This window comes from Vespula pensylvanica, chromosome 23, assembly GCF_014466175.1.
Source record: "Vespula pensylvanica isolate Volc-1 chromosome 23, ASM1446617v1, whole genome shotgun sequence".
In the NCBI taxonomy this organism is placed as follows: Eukaryota; Metazoa; Arthropoda; class Insecta; order Hymenoptera; family Vespidae; genus Vespula; species Vespula pensylvanica.
Window position 1 is genome coordinate 1,362,983 of NC_057707.1, and position 15,000 is coordinate 1,377,982.

The 15,000-nt window shown below is 37.4% G+C and overlaps 3 protein-coding genes and 1 long non-coding RNA gene across 9 annotated transcripts in view; 2 read left to right on the top strand and 2 right to left on the bottom strand.

The window, feature by feature from the left end:
- Positions 1-1,788: 1,788 nt before the first annotated feature.
- LOC122636837 lies at positions 1,789-2,743 on the bottom strand. The gene is made up of 2 exons (XR_006329081.1): positions 2,652-2,743; positions 1,789-2,228 (listed from the first exon to the last, which is right to left on the bottom strand). It is a non-coding gene; the product is annotated as an uncharacterized LOC122636837 (long non-coding RNA).
- On the top strand, positions 2,223-7,028 carry LOC122636831 (dynein regulatory complex protein 1). Of its 5 annotated transcripts, XM_043828458.1 has the most exons (11): positions 2,886-3,385; positions 3,618-3,771; positions 3,947-4,055; positions 4,157-4,507; positions 4,591-4,988; positions 5,063-5,279; positions 5,354-5,480; positions 5,550-5,764; positions 5,836-5,969; positions 6,042-6,669; positions 6,757-7,028. In XM_043828458.1, the coding sequence occupies exons 1-11, from the start codon at positions 3,364-3,366 to the stop codon at positions 6,808-6,810; spliced, it is 2,409 nt and encodes an 802-aa protein (XP_043684393.1). In that variant the 5' UTR covers positions 2,886-3,363; the 3' UTR covers positions 6,811-7,028. The 5 variants fall into 5 exon arrangements, with proteins under 5 accessions (XP_043684394.1, XP_043684395.1, XP_043684396.1 ...); XM_043828459.1 differs by lacking the exon at positions 2,886-3,385 and adding an exon at positions 2,223-2,643 and having other exon boundaries at positions 3,614-3,771; positions 6,042-7,028; XM_043828460.1 differs by lacking the exon at positions 2,886-3,385 and adding an exon at positions 2,223-2,643 and having other exon boundaries at positions 6,042-7,028.
- Positions 7,029-7,178: 150 nt separating this feature from the next.
- LOC122636834 (zinc finger protein 385B-like) lies at positions 7,179-10,927 on the bottom strand. The gene is made up of 6 exons (XM_043828470.1): positions 10,180-10,927; positions 9,815-10,014; positions 9,581-9,719; positions 9,475-9,504; positions 8,405-8,553; positions 7,179-8,294 (listed from the first exon to the last, which is right to left on the bottom strand). The coding sequence occupies exons 2-6, from the start codon at positions 10,001-10,003 to the stop codon at positions 8,130-8,132; spliced, it is 672 nt and encodes a 223-aa protein (XP_043684405.1). The 5' UTR covers positions 10,004-10,014; positions 10,180-10,927; the 3' UTR covers positions 7,179-8,129.
- Positions 10,928-11,127: 200 nt separating this feature from the next.
- LOC122636755 (zinc finger protein 32-like) overlaps positions 11,128-15,000 on the top strand; it is a 4,035-nt gene continuing 162 nt past the window's right edge. The window contains exons 1-2 of one of the 2 annotated variants that reach the window (XM_043828342.1): positions 11,128-11,461; positions 11,925-15,000. The exon at positions 11,925-15,000 is cut by the window's right edge and continues 162 nt beyond it. In XM_043828342.1, coding sequence (XP_043684277.1) covers positions 12,126-13,187 — 1,062 coding nt within the window. In that variant the 5' untranslated portion in view covers positions 11,128-11,461; positions 11,925-12,125 and the 3' untranslated portion in view covers positions 13,188-15,000. Of the gene's footprint in view, positions 11,462-11,918 lie in introns of those variants that run through there. The other variant, XM_043828341.1, reaches the window with a different exon arrangement.

Sequence of the window (15,000 nt, forward strand, 5' to 3'; positions counted from 1 at the left end):
GAGAACTCTTCTTTCCATCTTTTTCTCTCTTGCAAGGCCCCTCGTAGTGTCCGCTCCTGCACCGTCGCACCGTCATCGTCGTTGGTATCGTCGTCGTCGTCGTCGTCGTCGTCGTCGTCGTCGTCGTCGTCGTCGTCGTCGACGACGACGACACAACGCAAGCCCGCCATCTTTCTTACTATCTCTCTCTTTCTCTTTCTCTTTCTCTTTCTCTTTCTCCCTATCTACTTATCTCTCTCTCTCTCTCTTTCTCTTTCTCTCTCTAGCGCTCTTCTCCAGGGCCGTTTTAGGTGCAGCCAATTACCCGGGACATCTGTACTTTCTACCGAGAGAGAATAAAGACGGACTATTGGATTATGTATTAGGATAATAAAAAAAAGTACTTAACCATCCTGACGCGTATGCACGTACTAACGATCGAAAGTTTAGCCTTTGTTAAGGGGGACGACGGAGTCCCTTTAACCTAAACAATTCTCGTAAATGAACGTGAAGAAAGAAAAGAAACTCGATACTTTCTCCGTTCTACAAGAGAATCGATCGATTTAATAATAACATTAATAATAATAATAATTATTATTATTATGATGACGATGATAGTGATGACGATGATGATAATAATATTCGATAATAAATGCATTCTCACTTGCCTAATCTCGTGAAATTCGTTATATTTCAATCGAATCGAGTAACTTACTCGCCTCGAGAGGCCTAACTTTAACTTTTTTCAAAAATTTCTTACGAATCAAGTTACTTTTGTTATCAGATAAATCATTGAAATGCAAACTTAAGAGCGCACGATTGATTGGAACGTTAGAAAAATGAATAAAAGAGGATATAAATGAAAGAAATGATGAACGAAATAGTCGGGGTAACTGGTTTGCCTATATACGGGCCTGGCGCTCGTATGCTCCATCTTGTTTTCACTAAACTCGTGTCGACCAACGACCGTTGCGAGTCCATGGCATCGACTATGGCGGTCGCCGCCGCGCCTTTGTGGTTGCTTCTGTGTATGTTATGTATGTGATGTATGTATGTATGTATATATATATATATATTTATGTATGTGATGTATGATATAAGTATGCATGCATGCATACATATATGTGTATGTATAAACGTATATATGTAGGTACGATCCGCCATAAGGTTCGTTCGCTTTGCCCCGTTCGTACGACGAAACAAACTGTTTGACGTTCCCTTGACGATGACGTTCCAATGTCCGATTGGTTCAACGGTTAAAGGTGTTGCGAATGAAATGACGACTGTAGAGTATTTTTGTTAAACAAACTCGACGAAAATGATATATGATATCGTGTTTTCGCATCGACCAGCGTCCTCGAGGGACACAAAAGAGAAAGAGAACGACGACGAGTAGTACTGTGTAGCAGTAGTAGTAGTGTAGTAGTAGTAATAGCAGAGTAGTGTAGTAGCAGTAGCAGTAGTAGAATAATAGTATAGTAGTAGCAGTAGTAGTAGTAGTAGTAGTAATAGTAATAGTAGTAGTAGTAGTGTAGTACTAGTCTAGTAATAATACGAAGTAGTGGGAGAGAGAAAAATCTTCGTAGTATTGTTTCTAATACCAACGCGAGTTATTTTATCGAGTGCTTTAACCGGAAACGACTTTCGAACGAATTCCAACTGAAATCGGTTGAGGCGGCTGACGAGGATAACGAAAATCCATACGAAACTTTTTCCTTATACGGAAGAATTATTACGTATTTCTCAAACATTCTCTCTTTCTCTCTCTCTCTCTCTCTCTCTCTCTCTTTACACACATATATATATATATTTTTGTTTAGAATTCTTCAATTTTTCAATTTGATAATACTCTATATAAGTGTACAGTAAATAAGATTATTAGTCCTTAGAATTTTGAGACAGAGTTCCAACTCGATTATTGCTTTCGAGGCGATCGTATAAGCTACAGATCGATAGCATGAGTCATGTGTCTCTCGTCGTCAACAACGACATGCCCTTTTTTTTTATCCTCCTTGTTTACAGTTCAAGAGTATCGATCGCGCTCGATTCTCTTTCGCGTGTATTGCAAGAAAGCGTTGTCGTCAACGTCGTCAACGTCGTCGACGTCGTCGACGTCGTCGACGTCGTCGACGTCGGCGTCGGCGTCGTGGTTGCGTCGTTCAACCATTTGAGACAGCAGGCCGGTAAAACGAGTATATGTACTAGGTGCTATGCTTCAAGCTAGTCTGCTTGCCTGCCCTTTTCGCCTTCTATTCCAAAGGAGAAGGAGAAAGATAAATAGATACAAAGAGAGAGAGAGAGAGAGAGAGAGAGAGAGAGAGAGAGAGAGAGAGAGACACTATAATGCTTTCATTATGAACAAATACACGAAGAATTCGATTCGTTCTACGACCTTATAACGTTCTTATTAAATCGATTCAGAATTTCAATTTTCTCTGTTTGTCTCTTTCTCTTTCTCTTCGTACGAACTTCGAAGGAAAACCGTTGAAGGTCGTTCGAAAACTAATAGGTTATAATCCGCCATTTTGAATGGCCTCTTAGACGTAGTTCCTCGTTCACAAGGTTTTCCCATTATCGGAGAACGATAGAAGAGTTCATTGTTCTCGTCAAAGAGACACAACTCTTCTTCACAGGAGCTTGCCACGTTTCTCTTCGAGTCTAACGGTACGTACGTGCGCGTGAATTATTTCTTTGCTTTTTCGACGCGAGAGAACTCCAATGAAGGGGAATGCGTCATCCTCTTCCGACGTTCTTTTAGCCAATGAAACACGAACTTGTATGTCTCGAGACTTCGTTGATTTTATGTACCGAGAGTTTTTCTTTTCTTTTCTTTTCTTTTCTTTTCTTTTTTCCTTTTCTTTTTCTTCTCTTTTCTTTTTTTTTTTTCTTCAATCTTATATTCGTCATTTTTAATCGTGTCGATGGTCATACGAATAAAAAGTGTGATAAAGTAGACACGGTTTTCCACTTACGATGATCGAATTCGTATGTTACGTGAACGACGTGAACATAAAAATTGTGGAAACTTCTTTTCCTTCTAATGGGATTCAGGTTATGTCTGTGACCAACGCGAATATGCAGATCGAACGATAATTACAGGAATTTGTTTTGGAATGAAACGTACGAATGTTTCGTTCTTTTACGAAATTATTACGTTTATCGCAATATCGGAACTGTTATTATCGTGTGTTTGATATTGGATGACTAGCAAGATTGTAGAAAATGGCGGCATCACTTCGATATGTACACATCGAGTCATCTTGCGGCGGTTATGCTCGTAAATTATCTTCTTTACCGACGGTATTACCTTCCTATGATCATTCGGTAACGGATGAAAATGTTTAGTAAATTTGTAGTTATTATCGACGTAAAATAATTACCGACATGAAACGATTACCGACCGAAGGTAATTATCATACAATCATTTCTGTAATTCATATGTGACATCAAATTGATCAAACAAACTTGTATTACTATTTCATGTTACGTCGACGAAGCAAATGTACATACTTCATTGAATAAACTCTCTCTTGCATTTTCTTCTTCGATTAAAGAGTTTTTTAAAGCGAAAATTTCCCTTTATCAAATTCCTGCGAGTTTTAATAAATAAAGCTTTATCTGTTATCGACTTAAAAAAGAAAAAAGAAATAATTACAAGATGATTGCAAAAGAAAAGCAATTGGGAAATGCCGAAAAAGTATCAATGGAATTATCACTTTCATCGTCGGATCCGAAGATACGAAAAATGTTCAGGAGACAACGAATTCAACGTCGTTTGAGCGCTCTGCATAAGTATATTCTTTATTTACTTTCTTCTTCTTAATGAATTTAAAAAAAAAAAAAGCAAGACACAATTAATTAAAAATCAGCATGATTATTTTCGCTCGAAAGTCCAACGAACATTAATTACTCGAGTTAGATTATTTAAGCACGACGAACAAAAATAAAAAAGGATTTCATTTTTCAGGGATAATGGAACGGATCGCATAGAAATCGTTAAGAGAACTCCTATCGAAAAACAGATTCTTACAAGTACCGAATTCTTAGAACAGATTAAGGTAGAAGGCGAAGAGGTGGTTAGTATCGACTCTATTATATTATCAAATTACGATGTAAATCTTGCCGTTTGTCAAGGAGATCAATTCTAACAAGAAAATATATGATAAATACAATATAGATCTCCAATGTAAGAGTTGCAAACGATGCTCGAGAGTTAGAACGACGTAAGAAAGTACGAGAAACAAGAGAAGCATTGTTGGATAGATTAGAAAGAGATAACGAAGAGTGTATGTCGAAGTTTAAAGAGATCGATGAAAAATGGTCCGAAATTTTTTCATCGAAAGATCCATTGGACATAGAAGAAAAGATGATGCGACAAAATGGCAAGTGTCTTGAATTATTAGCGAAAAAGGATGAGATTATTACAGGATTGAAAACTGAACTAGAGAATGCTGATGTACAATTTACGGAAGATTTGAAAAAGCAAAACGAAGATATTGATGTATTGGTCGAGAGAATAGATCGTCAGGTTGATCTGTAAATTCATTATTTGATTCCAATGAATTTTCGTACGATTTACGTGACCTAAAGAAAGTTTCATTTTGTTAACAGTTAAATATAATCAGCGAGGCTTATGACAAAGAACTGGACAACATCAACAACGTGTTGGACGCCGAACGTAAATCGCTGTTGAAAACGCTCGAGCAAAAATGGAAAGATTTCTATGAGAAGTTACGGAATGACAATCAAGATGGTATCGAAAAAAGGAAAAGTATAATTCATGAATACGAAGAAGAAATGGAGAAGGTGATGACGGAACATCACGAGGAATATCGTTCTCAAAAAATAACTTCGTCATTGGAGAATCAAGACCTTCAACAGAAGCTACAGGATATGAAAGCTTTGTGCATGTTAAACGTCGAGAAATTGAATTATAGTTATACCGTTCTTAAACACAAAGAGGAGGAAAATACTATAATGAAAAATGAACAGAAAAGACGGATTAATAAGTTGGTGTTAATAAGTTCTAATAAACATTCTATCGTATTCTTACGTAATACTTATATAATACTTATTATCTCAGGCTTCAAGATATTATGAACGAATTAAAAAAGACTTACGTCAAATTAGAGGAAGATAGCCGATCGGAAATTCAAGGACTGACAAAACAAGTTCTTAAGGCACATAAGAATATATTAGAACTCGAAGAGAAGTCTCAATATTTTACGAATATCAATGAGAAAAAATATTTCCAAATATGGGATATGAATGTTAAACGTGTCAACGAGCTGGTCGATAAAGTAACTCGACGAAACAATTTATAATTAATGTCGATTGGTAAAAGTGTGCGCGGTAACATTGTCCGACATTTTAGATCTTGACGACCGATCGAATTATACACGAAGAAGCATTAGGATTACCGTGGCAACCACCCGAAGTAGACATTTTGACAAAGGAAGATTTACCTTCTTACTGTACTGCTATTAATATCATAAATAAAGGTAACATTATTGTACACTTTCCGACGTATCAAAATTATTTCCAATTATTTCATTCGTTTCCTACCATAGAAAAGACCGAGGCTCAAGAAAAAAGACAAATGCCAATTATTTACAAAAAGGCTGTTACCTTTGAAGACATCAATTTGGAACGACGTTTATTAAATCATATAATGGAACATATATCCAAGGAATCCAGTTATCTGATCGACGAAAATATACAAAAATTACTTATACCGTATACGACCGAGAACAATATAATCATTAGATTAGATAACGTTTTTCAGGTAAACGGAAGATATCGTAAAATATAAATTTGTCGTAAAAATAATAAACGATGTTAATTGTATGCTTTCAGGCATTAAACATAATATCCGAAGAGGAAATACAATTCTTGTTAAATTTCTTTCTGCCATATACCTATTGTCCCGATTGTGCGGCTTTGGATAAAACTCTGGATAAAATAACGGAATCTTCGTCATCTTCGAGCACGTATGTAACGTTGAGCATCTATAAATCGTATGTTGTTATTATTATGTAAAATTGATGTTAGCATCGAATCAGGAATGATGTACCTGCCGTCTGCGGCGAAGAACTAGACGAAGAAGCTGCTGAATTAGTAAAAACTATAAAGGAAGAGGTTTTCTTTCAAGACGTATGTTCAAACGTTTATACATGCGTCGATACGGATTATTCGCAAGAATATATTCCCTCGGTAGAAACTACGTCGTCTGTTTCATCAGAGGAATTACATGTACCGTCAAATTCTTCCAATTATGATAAGAAAAATTCATGGGAAGAAAAGGAAATCGGGCCACGAAATCAATTGGTCTGCAAAAAGGGACATTTGCTAAAAATCGATGCGTCCTATGTCACAAGAGCGTTGAAGGAATTCATAGAGAGATATAATTTTATCAAACGCGAGGAAACACCGGAATCTTTGAAAGAGAAATTATTAAAAAAGAACGTTACAATTTCACGAAGTTTAACCGTCGAGGATATCAAAGAATTTTGGAAAAGGTACAGAGATTTGTTTCCATCGGATAAAGAATGTCTTTGGGATGGTTTGCTCGTTGGACTTAAACAGTATTATGAAACTTTAAAAGAAAGAAAAAGATTGAACAACGAAACAGAATTTTTGAAGAAACAAAATGCTGAACTACGACGTTTACTAAAGACGTATACCGTCGAGGTTGGACAAATTTACTTCTCTTTCTTTCCATTAGAAATAGAAATTTATAATAGAAATGATATATATTCGATGTAATATATGTTTCAGATTGAAAGCAGTGCGATAACCGATACAGAAGTATCTTCCTCTGTTAAAACATAATGAAACTTACGATGCCGATAAATCCATTCATTCGTTCATTCGTTCGTTCGTTCATTCATTCGTTCATTCATTAAGACATCCATTACATTCCAGAAGTGATCTCTATCGATCGTTTACATTTAATTAACCGTAACATTTTTTCTCAGGAATTTTTACGAGATCGAATCGTCAACCTCAACCCCTATTAGTCGCCTTTTACGACAAGCAGAGGATACTGTAGGTATATTCTATCCCCGACCCACAGGGGAAGGTAAAAGATTTCTTTTGAAAATGCTAATCGTTGATACGAATTGACAAATGGACAAAAACGCAAAGTTGGTAATAAAGTTTACTTATAATGGTTGTTGTAAATAAAATCAAACGTGATATAAAAGGAGACAGAATCTTTATTAGATTCTGTACATACGTCGTGTACCACCATGTTACATTCGCTCTAACTGTGCTTTTTCTTACTTAAACATTACTTTTATATACACATCATGGTAGTACATTTAAAGAACAATCGCTAATACCCAACAAACACATATTATTGTTTTATTACTAAGACGCCGATACTATAAATAATGAAAATTGGAAGATTTTGTTAGCTTAATTTATATTTCTTATATATGTATGTTTTTTTTTTTATATATATATATATATATATCGATTATAAAGAAAATTAATAATAATTTTGTTTTCCTTTTTCCCTATCGACAAATATACGAATATACACGTGATTATGACACTCATAAGTTCGACAGCATATAGAAGATGCCTAACTGTCCTTACAATAATAACAGAGGAGTATCATGTTATCGTTCTAACGACAGGTAAACACTGTAATGTTACAAGTTCGTTTTACTAACACTATTATAACATTGGCTAGACTTAATAACGGCATATATGTATTTGCTGAGTATATAACTATTATTCACAAGACTTTAGATATTCACATTTCTTTTTATAAATAAACTTTTTTTACATAAAATTTTTCGTTTGTAGTTTTCAGATCACAGATTAGCATCTTTGCTATCCCGCAGATCCTTTAACTTTTGCGTTAAATCGACGAATAAGATACTATATAATTGGTAAAATTATTTCTTGATTCTTAACCAATTATAAAATGGACCACATACTTAATTTTATCAGTGCCATAGATCGATTCGTGGATATTAACGCAATACAAGTTTTTTCTTTTTTTTTTTGTGTTTTTTTTTTGTGTTTTTTTGTTTTTCTTTATTATTATTTTCTTTTTATGTTAGAGACATATACCAACACGAAGTGTGTTAATATATACTCTGAAATAAAGAATCTTAAGAATAAATGAAACCTTAGCACTATGTTTGATTCGTAAAACCACCTGGTACAAAATTATTTGACAGAGATTGTACGGTGGTTGAGTTCGTATCAGATTTCGGTTTTTTCCAATATGGAGAAAATCGTTTCTTTTTTTGAGTCTTAGCTCTCTTCATTTTGCCAGTGTGCTTCTTGGATTTCATGTGCTGCAAATTTATGATCGTTATATGTTGTCCTAGTTTTTAAAAATAAGTTTGTACCATTTTTTCTCTATAAATATTAATTGTATTATACTGAATGAGGTATAATACTATACCACATTATATTGCGAAGGAGAGTTGAAAAATTTGTTGCATATATCGCATGACAGTGAGACTGCCTTCATAGGACCAGAATCCTGTATGTTGATTGCAGGAGCAACCAACGAACTACCTTGCGTGACAACTTCTTTTCCAAACCACCCACCTAAGCATTAATATACAATCAACGCTATGTATCGCAGTAGTACAAGTGATCAATAGTGCGATGACAAATCATTTTCAATACTATATTCATGTTCATGCTATGGAGAAAAGAAATATTAATAAATGTTTTGTGAATATAAATAACATAATTCATATATCATAATAGTGAAGTACAGTTAAGTATCATGGATTGTTTATTGTGCATAAATTAATTATTGTTTTTTTTAAATTTTGATTTTTATTTCAAAAAATTATGATTTTAAATCTTAATCTTTTAAGCATAAAAAAAAGCCCTACATGGAAAGTGGCTGTTTTATCTTCCGTCATCTACATCGTTTAGAGACAATTTTAATTTACAAAATCCAATATTATTTATGCACTCAACGACGGGTTCTCGATGTCACTTACAGAACTAAGCGATTAAATGTACTTTACTTGCTTTATTATTATTTAAACGTATAATTGATTTACTTGTGATTATGCCACGTTCACAATAATGCTCTAACAAATAAATAAATAAATAATGAACATATAAATATCAGTCTCAAGCAAAAATATATAATAAATAATAATACTAAATAACAAGTAACAAATAGGAAACATTAATTATAATAAGTGGTACCTTAGCCCTATAATATAGAAATAACATTATTATTTATAGATTCGAGAAGTAGGCAATTTTGAATAAATTATGAAAAATACTGTGGCGTAAGCACAAAAATGATCATTAAAAAAAAAAATTAGTTTTAAAAAAACATATGAAAAGCAAAAGTAAGTAGCAATATCAAGCATGCGAATGTAAAAAGAATTAAACAATAAATCAATACAACTATATTTTTTTCTATTATTTTATCCATGTATATAGAGCGACTACATTTTAAGCCATATGGCATTTGTTTTCTTACCGCATTTGATTTATTACCTCTCATAGCTTTCTTCTTGTGTCGACTTCCTAGAAAAACGAATTCTTTTGTAATATTTTGCTATTGGATTCATCCGCATACCTTATCTCATAAAAGGTACAATACCATTTAAATGCGTTTGAAGTTGTTGTATCGAGTTGAGACAGACATTACATACATTACATTTTAGCCCATTCGTGTCGGCATCCTTTGTAAATGCTACCTTAGTTTCTTCAAGCGACGCCATTATATTTTTTGACCTTATCTATGATAAACGTGCTCGCTTTCATTAGTTATAAATAAAAGAAATAAACGTGAATAACAGACTTTGACGAAGTAGTAAAAAGAACTATTGCAAACCTGCTTGGCATGACGTGCGCCTTGTAAATGTGTATCTAATACTGCTTGGCTTGTAAAGGATAAATCACAATCGTCACAACGAACGAGAGGTTTTTTTGTAGGCAAATTACCCATTATATTGTCAACAACGGCTTTTGTTACCGGATCATTAAGGTTTGAATCTATAATACTCTCCGCTGGCACTGCCATTTTTCTACAATCTACAACACGAATATAATGAAATAAACTTTTATATACGAAAGCTTTAACGTACGTAACAACGTCGCAGATTTCCCATAGAACTATTTTATAGCTACATAAGCCTTGAAGATTCGAACATGTGCTATCTAGAATAATCATTGAATTAAATAAAAATATGTTCTTACCTATATTATTTTTATCTCTCTATCTAGATCGCTTGAATTATATCCACCAATAACGATTGCTATTTGACGATTTTCTTTTACACTTGAGTTAATATTCTCTCAACGATTTTACAATGAAACTAATGTAACGTTAGAAATGGTTCTCTCTCGAGGTCCGACTTTATTAATGTATATTATTGTTGTTAGTTTCACATAAAAATGAGATCGTCGTAATAGAGTTAATGTTAATTTTATATTACTCGTTATATTTCAAGCGATTACTTAGAATAAATAGAGAAATAAAGAAGAAAGGAGGAGAGCGGTAACGAGATATAAAATGAAGAACCGTACTCGTATAAATTAAGTTTCAACGTTGTTGCCATATTTATGTTATATAGTCTATACGATGTAGTTCCGTGTTTATTGTAAAGCCAACGTCTCTGTCGACCAATCAGAGCGCAGCTTTGTAAACGAAGTACGAACGAAGTAAAAATAATAATAACGAACCGAACATAATATAACGAAATAAAGAGAGAAACCGGGGTAGAAAATTTTTTCTTAACATCCAAAGGCGACACGATCGATATATTCGCTCGAACGACTCTTTGCAAAGAGAGCTGTTGCTTCTTTTCGTTTAGGCGGCAAATTCGAACGGGTGTAAGACTCCCGCCATTTTCGAGACGACTGTTAAGACGAAAAAGGACGGTTACAAAGACAAACGTTAATTATAGAATTATAATTATCGTCACTCCCATCTGTCGGTTTCAAAGTAGCCTCGACCATCAGATTCTATTCTTATAGAATCTCTATTTCTAACTAAGGTCGCGAAAACGTTTACTCGCGGATAAACGAATAAAAGTGATAAACTCTTTTAATAACGTATAACTTTTGTGCGACGGGCGATGAGGAGGAGGGGGGTGGGAGGCAAGAGAAAAAAAAAGAAAGAAAAAAAAAAAAGTAAAGATCGCCCTAAAGAGAAAGACGTGACAACAAAGAGAGAGGATGAAACAACGGCAGACGTAGCTCGCGACGATACGGACCTTAAGGTTCGTCGACCAATCGAGTCGCGGTCTGGCAACCGTCAATCAGCGTTCGCGCGGGCGAACGTGTGCTTGTATATAGGTGGCCTGTCCGCGAAATATAGTAGCAGCCATCTTATATTTTGTGTCGGAGAAAAACAATTTGTCCCATTACAAATGTTTCGCGATTGCCCGTGAAGCCGCTCGACCGGAGGGTAGGCGTGTGCGCTCGAATGAGGCGCGACGTTTTTCGACCATAGCCCGGACCACTACACTTAGCAAAGGTTCGTAAAATGAAGAAAAAAACGAGGGAAGGAAAACAATGCTCGGCGCGTCGTCTATAGGGAAGGAAAGCGACCCCCACTCGCGCGCGCGGCCCTGTTGTTCGTCATAGGGAATCCGGTTTTACGGTGAAAATATAACGTCGTTTCGCACGGCGCCCCTTTAAAAATAGAGTGGCTCGCGTCGTAGGAAGCGCGTCGTTCGTCGTAGATAGTTATAACGACGAACTCGCCTCGCGTTTCGAACGCCACACGTAAAAGTTATGCAATCAGCTGATCGTCCAGTTACCTTCTGTCACTTGTCAAAAATAAATGTCAAAGCGACGGAGCTAACCTGGCGCATCGTAAACGCGCTTAGATGGATCCGCAAACCGACATGCTCGCGAACGTACGCCCCGTACGACGTATATACTCGGCAGAGTGTTCATAGTGAAAAAAAGATTTATAGTTCTTCCTTGCTATGCAGGTGGATTGGTACGCAGGATATGAGCAGTTTGTCAAGCGCAACCTGACTCTGCTCCCCCATCAGCAAATTCACCCGCAGCCGCCGCCGCCGCCGCCGCACCATCATCACCACCACCACCAGCAGCAGCAGCAGCAACAACAGCAGCAGCAGCAGCAGGAGTTGCAGCCACAGCAGCTGGCTCAGCCGCAGCAGAGCGACATAATGACATCTATGTTCGACCAACAGATTAAAAGCGAGCCGATGGGCTTTTATTCGGTTGCTTCTAGCCGTTCGGATGGTTCTAATTCTATGGTTAATTTATCAGACGACAGGGAAGACCTTTCGCAACAGGAAGGCCACCTACAATCTCAACAACAAAGTTCGTTGCAGCTGAGCCAACAGCAACAGAGTCAGCAACAGAATCAGCAGCAGAGTCAACAGCAGTCGCAGCAGAGTCAACAACAGCAGAGTCAAAATATACAACCGGATAGTCCTGGTCGACAGTCCACCGGTCAGCAGACCGTTAAGGAAGCCACCAGATCTAAACCCCAGCCTTGTAAAGTCTGTGGCAAGGTCTTGTCCTCCGCGTCCTCCTACTACGTACACATGAAACTTCATTCGGGCAACAAGCCGTACCACTGTACGGTGTGCGAAGCGAGCTTTTGTCGTAAGCCTTACTTGGAGGTACACATGAGAACTCATACGGGCGAACGGCCGTTTCAATGCGAGCTCTGTTTGAAAAGGTTCACGCAAAAGAGCAGTTTGAATACTCACAAGCGCGTGCATACGGGCGAACGGCCGTACGCCTGCGACATCTGTCAGAAACGTTTCGCGGTAAAGAGCTACGTAACGGCGCATCGTTGGAGTCACGTCGCGGAGAAGCCTTTGGTCTGTGACAGGTGTTCCCTGACGTTTACGTCGAAGAGTCAATTCGCCATACACATTCGTACGCATACCGCGGGTACGACTTACGAATGTGGGATTTGCGGGCGTACGTTTGTACGAGACAGCTACTTGATAAGGCATCAAAATCGGGTTCATCGCGACATGAGTCAGAGCGGCTCGAATCACAATCCGTCGACGCCACAGAGCACCGCAGGCGGCGCCTCAGGGACCGGCTTTGAAAGTCCGGTCTGCGATCTGCGTTACAACGAGGGACCATCGTCGTTGGACGGTCTACCCGGTGGGAAGGGTGGTGGTATCGCCGCTGAGATCGCGAGCCTAGCCAAGCAAAACAATCTACAGCTTCCTCTACCGTTACTGCATCCGCAGACAACCAACTAGTGTTTAGACGGCAGCGCGTCACGATCCCTGCCGCAATCCCTGTCGCAGCAACGATCACCGTCGTCGCAGCAAGTAGTATGTCCACCCACCTCGGCTACCACGCCGTTCACACTTCATTCACGCGAGCACGCCGTCACCGCCACTACTACCACACCATCACCACCACCACCACCACTACCACCACCACCATCACAACCTCCACCACAACCACCACCACCACCACCACCACCACCACCACCACCACCACCACTACCACGACCACCACCACCACCACCATCATCAACGCAGAGTGTCTACCAAACAACGGGCTCCTCCTCGGCTTCTCCTATGGGTAGCCCTAATTCCCAACTCTATCCTCACTTGTCGAACCCCATTGATTCGCCGGAGTCTCATCATCGAGCTCATCATCAATCGCATCGTGGCATTCCTCCGCCAGGGCTTCACCCTGCGCTATATCTATACGCTCAGTACTCCAATTCGACTCCCACGATTTCCTCTTATCCCGAGTACAGTCATCGCAACGACTGAACCGATGATTATTAAACACTAGCATCCGATATCGTGGATCTTTTTAAAGAAACAGAAGTTGCGTCCTTCGATCACGGTGCTGGACCACGGTGCCCTACGAACACTACAAAGTGCCTACGAAAAAAGCATCTCCTTTCTGGATCGTGATGGATGCTTGCTTTCAAAAAAAAAAAAAAAAAACCCTTTCGTCGTTATACGAAAGGATTTTTCTTAACTTCCCTTACGACCTTGACCTCTTATAATCCCTCCCACACTTTCTGCCTATCCATACACCTACCACTACCACTTCCATCACCAACAATCAACCTTCTAGCCGTGACCCATGGCATAAGGAAGAGAAGAGATAGAGAAAGACAGATAGACAGAGAGAGAGAGAGAGAGAGAAAGAGAGAAAGAGAAAGTCAATTGTAAATTGATCGATCGTTCCTTTTAAAGTCTAGCTATTTAACTCGACTCTTCCTTGCCTAGGCAGTTCATTAAATGAACTTTATATACTTCATTCGGGAGAAAAAAAAAAGAGAGAGAGAGAGAGAAAGAAAAAGAAAAAGAAACAAGAAATCAAACGGCATATACTAGGTCGAAGGATTATACTTGCGTTTAATTTATCTCTCTAAATCATTCACGATCTTTTCATATAATAATAATAATAATAATAATAATAATAATAATAATAATAATAATAATAATAATAATAATGATAATGATAATAATGATAATAATAATTCACGAATTTCCAATCTTTCTGATGCTAGTGTATAATAAGAATCTTAGATATTGTGGGACATCGAATATTGGAAAGAAAGAAAAAGAAAAAGAAGATAGAGAAGAAGAAGAAGAAGAAGAAGAAGAAGAAGAAGAAAAAGAAGATGAAGATGAAGATGGATACTAAAATGAGTTTAATCACCCTGTTTCAATCGCTTTCGTTATGCCTATTCTTTTCGTCGATCACATCTCTGCGAGTACGTATATACATATATACATACATATATATATATGTCTCTGTGTGTGTGTGTGTGCGTGCGTCCGTGCGTATATGTCTATATACATATTCATATGGTGTGTATATGTATATATATATATATAGATATATATTTTACGTGACCATTAACAACACACCCTGTAACGTATATTTATATTATATTTTTCAAGGAGTTTAGTCACTTGGATCTGTGATATAGATAGTAATTATTATCTACAACCATTGGGTTTTGCTATTTTCACGTATACCGAAGCGCGCGAAGGAAGGGTTAAAAGATGAAACGGAAGGGAAGGAAATTGGTCGGAG

Excerpts from the sequence above, each read along its gene's own strand:
- LOC122636834 (XM_043828470.1), bottom strand. The coding sequence starts at position 10,003 with ATGGCAGTGCCAGCGGAGAGTATTATAGATTCAAACCTTAATGATCCG. Across the intron at positions 9,505-9,580 it reads ACTTCAAACGCATTTAAATG|GAAGTCGACACAAGAAGAAA; the intron begins GTATTGTACCTT and ends TCGTTTTTCTAG. Across the intron at positions 8,295-8,404 it reads CTCCTTCGCAATATAATGTG|CACATGAAATCCAAGAAGCA; the intron begins GTATAGTATTAT and ends ATAAATTTGCAG.
- LOC122636831 (XM_043828457.1), top strand. The coding sequence starts at position 3,364 with ATGAAACGATTACCGACCGAAG. Across the intron at positions 4,989-5,062 it reads CAGAAAAGACGGATTAATAA|GCTTCAAGATATTATGAACG; the intron begins GTTGGTGTTAAT and ends TTATTATCTCAG. Across the intron at positions 5,765-5,835 it reads GATTAGATAACGTTTTTCAG|GCATTAAACATAATATCCGA; the intron begins GTAAACGGAAGA and ends GTATGCTTTCAG.